At 43.4% G+C, this 9725-nt stretch overlaps 1 protein-coding gene across 1 annotated transcript in view; it reads right to left on the bottom strand.

Moving 5' to 3' along the window:
- Positions 1 to 846: 846 nt before the first annotated feature.
- MBOAT2 (membrane bound glycerophospholipid O-acyltransferase 2) overlaps positions 847 to 9725 on the bottom strand; it is a 92207-nt gene continuing 83328 nt past the window's right edge. Inside the window, exons 8-11 of the mRNA XM_088479528.1 lie at positions 9312 to 9376; positions 7744 to 7876; positions 5010 to 5161; positions 847 to 3636 (exon numbers count right to left, since the gene is read on the bottom strand). Of these exons, the coding sequence (XP_088335654.1) occupies positions 3414 to 3636; positions 5010 to 5161; positions 7744 to 7876; positions 9312 to 9376 (573 nt within the window). The 3' untranslated portion in view covers positions 847 to 3413. The remainder of the gene's footprint in view (positions 3637 to 5009; positions 5162 to 7743; positions 7877 to 9311; positions 9377 to 9725) is intronic.

The raw sequence follows: 9725 nt of genomic DNA, 5'->3' as shown, positions 1-9725 counted from the left end.
CAGACTTTGTGTCATCCATGCACACATCTCAGAAGCCATTTTGTTTGCATGTAAAAAGTGCTGGCAACTATATTTGTGAACACCCTGCATATACCCTAATGCGACTGCATATACGCTGAGGATGAGGCAACAATCACCTGACATGTTATGACTTTTTTTCTGTCAGAATTTAATTTTTCTGCCTCAAGATGAATCCTCATTTTTGAATGGATTTGAAATTTTGAAACTTTAATCATAGAATATGCAATGGTGCAGTGAAATCATTGTGGCATCTAGACAAAAAATCAGACATTTGCCAGATTAATTGTCCATCACGCAAAGGGTGAATGAAATTAGATAAGGAGTTCCAAAACCTTGGAATTTTGTCTACTATGTTTAGTAAAATTTTATTTATTTTTTTTACTTACCTGTGAGGCACTATTTCCCTCATCTATCAAGTGCCCAGGCAGCCTTGCAATATACCAAACACAGCCGCATAGTTTAAACAGGCACAGCCGTTGCGGTATTGCCATTTGTGTCCTGATGCACATAAATTAAGTTTACACTATGGGAGGGGCATTGACAACAGCTCTGCCCCTGTAAATCAGGCCTGTATTGGAAGTATGGGGCAGAGCATCATGGGTACAGTGAAGGCATCAGGAATCTGGCAGTTCTGCAAATGGAGCATCACAGGTGATTGAGAAATCAAATTTAGCATTGACTTAGTAACATATACCTAATACCGTATTTTATGTTTTTGGGTACATTTTTTCTTTACGCTATTAGACAAAATCACGTTCTCACCTTCACATCACAATGAAATCTGGAGACAATCAGTATTTTTTCTTTTTTTAATTTTAAACAGTACAAAAAATTAAAAGTTGTAGTCTATTTAGAAGAACACATCATGAATTAATGGACGGGAATTCAATACCCTGCAGAACACATAGGTTACAATGCTCATGAATTATTCAGGAATTAACTTGATTATCTAAAATCTTATCCTGTGCCGAATACAATATAGGAAAGTAGAAAGGAGACGAGGTGCCAGCGTATTGGACGGAGGATAGTGGTGCAACAGTTGAAGCTGTTGGAAAAGTAGGGTTGTGATGATCTCGGGGCATAAGCAAAGGAACATTAGCTAATTCCACTCCAGCTTGTTTTAGACAGGAGAGACGGAAGCTCACACGGAGATCATTTATCTCTAAGGAGAAGATTCTGGTTCGGTTCCCAAAGAAGGTGCCTGAAGAGGAACCTGGGAAAAGATTCTACATTCCCCCATCCCTGTTTGGTCATTCTTATCTCTCTATGGCGATAAGCAGCCTTTTTGTGAACACAGATAACTCAAGCTCGTGTTTTTAACCTATAGCTGCCGTTTTCCCTTAGAGCTGGATGCGCTTATAACTCTATTCCCACTGGAACTTCTGCACACAGTTATAGGTGTTTACTCCTACGGTTTTGTCCATCGATAATAGAGGAAGAAGACCTGGTCAGGGAGACCAAGGTCGGGAACCAGATTGACAAATGGTGGTACAAAGTCAAGATCAAGGTCACTGGATCAGGGAACCCAAACAGTAATAGTGGTGCAAAATCAACAGGCAAAGTCGAGGTCAGAGTCATTGCTGGAGGAGGACACCTGAGGACAAGGTTTCAGGCAAGTTTGGTAAACCGGAAGAACCGGTATTAAATCGAGCACCGAAGTAACAGTATATTAACCTATAATGGCTAATGATTATGCTTTGAGAACACAATATATATGAGGCATGCGCCTATCACAGTGCATGAATGGGTCATGTTACTTCATGCCAATATAAATGTGCCCATCCAGCAAAATGCACAGATGCAGTGCCCAGTATGGCACATCCGCTGTACAAGTAAGAACCTCATACAAGCTCTCCGTCTACATTCCTGTTAAAATCGGAGCGGAGGAGAGGTAGAATTAGCTGAGGTCCGTGTGCTCAGGCCATTAAGCTATCCAGCTCTACCAACAACTTAATGTTACCCTTCTGCAGTTACATTCATTCAACAAGTAAATAAGAAATTATGTTGTTTAAAAAATGTAAATACATGAGGAGCTAACAGTTACTACTCAATCTGCAGTCAGGGTCTTTCTCCCCCATTGTTACTAGCGTTTCATCAGTCTGTTATGTTTTCTTACCTAATGTAATACATAAATCATGAGACCCCCCCCATTGCTAGGGGCTGCCCGAACTAATTGCTGGAATCCCTAGCCTTTAAATACAACAGGCTGAAAAGTCCAACACTTAAATTTGGAAAGTGTTGATATCTTTTGGGAGCGAGTGGAATTCCTAATACTTGCCGAATTCTGCTAGAAAGCCCCAGCTGCACATTGGTTTGCACCTCCTGACACAACCTACCTTAACCTCATTGGGACATTGCTTGGCTTGGAAATTCCACCACTGTTTTACCTGAATTTGGACAACTATAGATTTTTCTGTTAGGTACATTATATTAGAGCATGCTATGATCTACAAAATCTGTACTTCAGTGCTAAGTTGCTAAATTTACCCCGGATCATTATTTAAACATACTCCTGAAAACATGAACTGTGGAAAGACAAGTTTTCATAAATCGGTGAAACAGAATAAAAAAATTAAAAAAATGATGCAAGCATGAAAACCGTAGCAGCCTTTGTGAATATCGCCCGCACACATTTTCATCCGCAACATAACAACAAAATGTGTCAGTGTATGCTGACAACTAGAAGAGTAGGGACCTGGAAACTTGCTATTCTAGAATTTCATCTGCTGTACAAATCATGCTAAGTCACTAAACGTGGTAACTTGAAGGTGCTTTGGCAACCTCCCAAGCCATACCACATGTTCTTTCTCACGGGTCACCTCACTTAATGGCTGTGGCCTAGTTGGGTGGACCTCTTTGCATGGCTGGGACTACAAGACAACGTGCCTCACAAGTGATGTTAGTTCAGATCTGCGCTATACATACTATTATTTAGAATCACTTTAGAATACTGCGTCCTTAGCAGAGTTACTACTCTCCTTGGCAGCACCATTAAGAGAATGATTACTTGTACCCACGCCCCCAACACATCAGTAATTTCATTCAGTACAGAGTGGGATTAAGGCAAAGGGTTAAGAATTAATTTCAGGAATTTTTTTTTGTGCCCAAATTGTGTAACCTTTGCAGTGCCTGGAGACATCATACGTTCGTTAAAGGAACACACAAATAACATGGTCCTAAGAGCGTATGTTACAAGTCCTGAGTGCCCATTAAAAAATAATGGAAATATTGTAAGGCTAGGCCCACATGGCATTGTGGTGTTGGAGTTTCCCTTGCAGTGCTATCCTTACATAGAATGTTGTGTAATACCATCTTGTCCTGTGCACAATTCACAAATCGATTGAAGGTTCTAAAAATCGAATTTTAAAAACATAGAAAATGTCATCCGCCAGTCATTGCGCAGCGCTGGGGCGCCTCCAGGATGTCTCTTCTCGCTGGCGGCTGTTGTTGTTTGTGGTGGCATGGCTGTTGTTTTCTGAATTGGTTTCGTCCTTGTTAGTTTTATCCATCGGAGGATCCATGGGTTCCTTTTCCGTCCTACCCTTTTTCCGTGCCCGGGCTGGCATGGTTAACAGCACCAATAGGCAGATAATGTGGAGGCAGTAATACCAGGAGCTTTAAAAGAATCACGTATTAGCTTTAGAACATTATGTATATCGTTGAAGCCAAGAAAGAAAACTCTTAATAAAGGTATCCTACAATAAACAAGAACAGCTCCCTATGTTTCTCAGAATATACAAAAGATCCGTCATCCCAAGCTCATTTATCTTCACTGGGAAATGACTCAATCAGCCCACAGATTCCTGTTCTTTTATGTTTATTTGCTTTTCCCCCCTCTTTTCAACTTACCCCTGCAGCTTGTTTATTCCACAACTGGGTTAATCAGCCATAAACTCAAAGGGGTGTAGATGTGCACCAACACAAACCATGTTGCAAGGCAAGGAGTGCAAATGCAATATTCTTCCCACATGTAGGAAAATCCTGGCCATATGTATTGTTACACAGCAATCTAGTGTTGATCATGGACATGCCCGCTCCTAATCGTAAGGTGTCAATTTACTAAGTGGTGTCTTACAAAAGTAGCTAAAACTTGGGGTGTTTGACCCTGAAATGTAAACGGGCAAAACCATTGCTTAGTAAATTTACCCCCATGTCTGGCCATACTTGCCCACCTCCTCTCACCGGAACATGGTTCTGCCATGGTGCCTCCACTGACCAGATTATGGGACTAGTGGAGAAAACACGTATATCAAATATCAGGCAGTCTGGACGAGCCTGAATTGTCAGCCCTGGGCATGGCGATGGAGTTAACACGTCTACCTTATGGGTTAATTATCAGAGGAGAGGGATCCTCTGCTCCTCCCTGGAGGGCTGGAGGCTCCTTCCCTCCTTTTCCTAGCTGCACATTAGAGACACCAGGGGGTATATTTACTAAAGTGAGAGTTTTTGGAAGTGGAGATGTTGCTCATCGCAACCAATCAGATTGTACTTAACATTTAACTAGCACCTTCTAGAAGATAATAGCTAGAATCTAATTGGTTGTTATGGACAACATCTTCAATACTAAAAACTCTCACTTTAGTCAATTTACTCCCGGGTGGGAACCAGCACATTAATTGTTTTCGCCACTGCAATAAACAAGCAGAAAAGAGGTTAATTAGGACACCATCATCCTCTTATTGGATGCACTCTCCTGGCAAGGCTGTCGTCATATATTGTGGCAAGGCTGTCATGGTATATTGGTGAGACAATTAATATTTTATCTCTACGACTATCAGTTATAAGAGATGAGAATGGGTGGAGCTTTTTTTTTTTATATACGCAATTGTACATTAATAGGCCCCTAAGTATAAATGTTATATAATATTTTCTTATAAAATTATATTGCCATTTACACAGCATTTAAATGTGTAAGATAATTTCCCTCTGTGTCACATAGACTGAAGAGCGCATATGACGTTTTATAGACCTCACTTATTTGAACTTACCTGTAAAACTGTAGGGACGGTTTCACCGATAAGAGCACAAACGGAGCCACGGTGTAGCTAATCGCCACTTGTGTTGCAATCCATGTCATCACGTCATATATTAATTTTAGTTCCGGCGTCTTTAGAAAGTGGTGGCGGACATTGTTTCTTATCTAACAGAAAAGATGTTAGACTTCTTATATAGTCCCAGTGCAGTACGATATAGGAAACAAGTAGAACACGTCTTGAACACAGCAATAAACATAAAATAGAACAGAAGATGGAGTGAACGGCTCACTGGAACTTACATACTAAAATGCTACAGCTGTACAGTGTATAAATACACACGTATGTAGTAGAAGTATTCTAGAAAAGGGGCAAATACGTACTTGATGGTCAGTGATATCATTCAAATAACCCAATACCTTCACATATAGGGGCATATTTTATATATGCGGTCTCTGGCCCTGATTCAGAGCCGGACGCTCTGACAGAGCGCTCGCTCTGAATCAGGGCCGGCCCTCTGAATTCAAGAGCGGCCTCCTGGCCGCTCACATAGCTGTGGGTGACCACCCACAGCTATAGCGAGCAGCCAAAAAGATGGTCGCGATGGTCAAGACCATCGCGACCATCGGGCTTGCGACGAGACCCTTGTGGTAGGGTCTCGTTGCCGCAAGCCCTGGAGTGCTTTTGGCTCTATCAGAGCCGAGAGCACTCCCACTAACATCACTTGTGATGTCAGTGGGGCCGGCCCCAGACAGTAGGCGTTCCCATGGGAACGCCTCCGTCTGGGCAGCCACGCCCTCGGCACGCCCACCAAAGGGGGCGTGCTGTCACTCACCATCGACAGCACGCCCCCTTTGGTGCGAGACCCATAACGATGGCTTGGCCGTCGTTATTCGGGTCTCGCGCATGCGCACGACAGAGCCGCCTCCGTTGTGTGCATGCACACTTGGCCAACATCGACCCGCTTGCGAACGCTCAGAATTAGGCCCTCTATCCGATAGTAAGGATTCCATAATATCGGATAGCTCCAGCAATGGAGGTTCCAATAGGAGTCTGTCCCAGCGATCAATAAAAGTAAAGTGACCGCATCCACAATCACTTTACCTGTCTGCTTCAGGATATTCTGATAATGTAGCCCATAGGCTACACCAGGAAATGTTGGCGTTAGCTATTGGGCCAAGCTATGGAATGCTTCACATTTTGGAGCTGGGTAAATCTGACAGCCTAGCAGTCCCCATAGAAACCTATGGGGGCTGCTTCTGCTGTCTGGAATTCAGGGATCCCGGCAGATATCGGAGCTATCTGCTGTGGTCCCTCCTTGTTACATTCTGGGGATATTTAATATTTGTGGGTCCCCTGCAAATACGATTTGATAAATAGTTCTCATAAACTGCTGAATGTTTTTATAGCTTCTTCCTACACAGAGCACATTTACAGCTCGTATCTAAAACTAGGTGATATTTTAATAAAAATAAACTAACTTTTGGGTAATATGGTCCTTTTACAGCAGAATTCTTAGTAAGGTGAAAGTTTCCCCCTACCCAGGGAGTCATTCACCAGAAAGACTGTTATTACCATAGGCTCCATGGTTCATCTCACATCCCTGGCAAAAAACGGGCATGTGTGAAGCTGTGACAGGGAGATCCATTTGGTAGCTGCAACCATGGAGACTGGGGCATGTGATTCATCCTGACACTCTGATATCTACTGTGGTAACCCCTTATTAACTGGGCCCCAATTCTCTAAAATGCCGCGACCATCCGTAAAAAAAAATCAGCTTGCAGAGCACTAAGGGCCTCATTCAGACCCGCTCGCAAGCACTTGAGTGCTCGCAAGCGGGTTGATGTTGGGCTCTGCGCACACACAGCGGCCGCACTGCGTGTGCGCAAGCCCCGGAGCGAGAGAGAAATTTTCTCGCTCCGTGGCTCACTACAAAAGGGGCGGCTGTCGATATTGATCGTTTTGTAGGCGTGGTGGGGGGGTGGCTTCACAAACATTTGTGGGCGGCCCCACTGACATCACCAGTGATGTCAGTGGGAGAGCTTCCGGCTCTATTAGAGCCGAAAGCTCTCTGGTTCTTGCGGCCACGAGACCCTACCACAAGGGTCTCGTCGCAAGCCCCGATGGTCACGATGGTCTTGACCAACGCGACCATCATCCTGGCCGCTCGCAATAGCTGTGGGTGCTCACCTACAGCTAAGCGAGCGGCCAGGTGTCCGCACAAGAAAAAAAAACGCCCTGATTCAGAGCGAGCGCTCTTTCAGAGCGTCCGTCTCTGAATCAGGCCCTAAGTTTTAATGCAGCTTTAAAACATATACTGTATAAACAACGCACAGGCTCCATGAAGCTATTTTCAGTGGTCTGCAGAAAGCAGGATATATAGGAGGACAGAAATACTACAGTATTATTTCTGTCCCATGTTCCAATGTACGTTTCATGTCCCGCACTGCATTGGCAGGGACTGTGTCAGAGAAAGACAGTGCAGCAGGACGATTCCACTGCATTCTGATACACTGTACTGCAGGTGCTTAGTCTCATGTGGGAGACCTGATCAACACTGGAGCCGCCTAGTTCTTTATCCTTTAGCAGTGTTGAGTCGTATGGCATAAAAGGAAATAGGTTCTCCTTCTGTAGTAAATTCTATGGGGGGAGAGATGTATCAAACCTTAGAGAGGGAGAAAGTGGAGACGTTTGATACATCTCCCCCTATGTGTTTAAACAATTAGCATTTGCAACAGTAAGTACTTACATTTCGTGCCGCTAGTGTCATTAAACTGCCAGTAAAGAAGGTCATATAATACCCTGGATATACTCCGTGCCAGACAGCGGAGAGTAGGAAGGTTTGAGCGGTGGGGCTGTAAGTGGCACGTTCATAACAGACTCTGAGGAATACATAAAGCAACAGTCACTCACAGAGCAGTCATAGCAGTGTCACATGTATTATCAGGCTGGCCAGGCATTAGGGCTTCCTATTTTTATATATATATATAAAATAAACTGCAGCCAGATCATTCCCAGTAAAGAGGGGGCTGATTGGAAATATACTGTCCCATCGTGGGGCCGATTGCGTTTTGCAAACGGATCTTGGCGAGAATATGCAACTTTGTGCTACTACGGGCGAAACGCGCCTCTCAGCTGCATCTCTAAGCGGCTTAGCGTGTGCAGATGTTCTGGCAACCGGCCATTGATGCATAGGATACATGTTCTAAGGGCGTGTAATAAACATGTAGGCAGAACTGTGGGCTCATCAGAGCTCAGTATACAAGGAGACCTATTGATTTCAGACAGATCTCTTGCTCCAGGTATAGGGCTAGTGCAAATGTGCGCATATTATGATGGCGGCTTCTTTCACAAGAAGATGAATGGTGTGCGGCCACATAGATGCAGCCAATTGTGAATACAGGTGGAGATCGGCATTTATTTCCAAGTACACGTATGCATCTATGACCGACAGCACGCATCTCTGAATCAGCAACCCTCTCCTGTCGTTGTTAAGATAGACGTTCATTCAGAACACTACAGTCCGCCATAGCCTATGATATGGCCTAAATACTCTTAATTATCAATGTATATGATGAAATTAAGTGTTTTAATTTATAGGAAACAGCTCTGACCTCACTTTATTGTATGGTATTGGTTTATACAGACCACAGGAATCCTAATACTTCCATGGTGGTCTCATAGCGATACGGTGATGTTCTGCAGGGAGGGGTATCAGTGTATATGTAATGATTTTGGTACTACACCAGTTTGTTAGCATATCTGCCCGATTCTACTGTGCGTATGCTTAGGAGTCTAATGAGCGCACACGGGTGGTTTAAGGGCTGTCCCGGTGGTGCCATCCTTCTGGTGATATATTCAGAGAGATAGAGCATGCACCAAAGAAGGCGTAGACCAGAATGGCTCCGGTGTCGGACAAGTATAAACACTCTGCACCTGCTATAAATATGTTTTGTGTAATTGACGCCCATTTTTCCACCAACCCTTCATCAGCTCCATTATATTAAACAGGCCTTGGGAACAACATATTTCAAGTTCCACACCATCCATAAAACAGTGGCAAATAGATACGGAGATTTCGTGTGTAGATACAAGTTCTTTAGAATCTGCTATAAAATTCTAAAATAAATATATAATATAATCAAACAGCAAATCTTTTTTTTTTTTTTATAACTTTATCAGCTCTTAAACAGTGTCTACTCTATATGTTCCAACCTCATAAGCACCAGGCAGATGTGGATATACAATCGGAAGATAAGTTAATGGAGAAATAGTGTTGAAATACATTGATATGCCACAGATGGAGAACGCTCATACCTCTTCAGCCACAATGCAGTCTGTATATTCCAGTTATCAATAAAGATCTTAAAGCTTGTTGAAAACTGCAATGTAAAAAAACATGAAAATACGGGTTCTGAAACGGCATTCCTCCACTAACTTTATTACAGTATATATATATATATATATATAGAGAGAGAGAGAATAGGATCTATGGGCCTGATTCATAGCCGGACGCAATTAGCGCTCGCTCGTCCAGAAAATAGGGGTGGCTATTCAAATGAACCGTTCGCTGTTTGCGGTCTCTTCACGCCTCTAGGTCTGAACGAGCGAACAAAACTTGCGGTCGTTTTTTGGGAAACTACGCCCCCTGGCCGCTCGCATCCTACGTCATGTCCGCTATTTATTAGATTAATCGAGTACATCGACCAGGGTATGAGCTGCTCGCTATTC

Source organism: Taudactylus pleione, unplaced genomic scaffold (assembly GCF_031769625.1).
Source record: "Taudactylus pleione unplaced genomic scaffold, aTauple2 ptg000238l, whole genome shotgun sequence".
Classification (NCBI taxonomy): Eukaryota; Metazoa; Chordata; class Amphibia; order Anura; family Myobatrachidae; genus Taudactylus; species Taudactylus pleione.
Note: the sequence above shows the minus strand (reverse complement) of the source record. Positions and strands in the feature narration are given on the sequence as shown.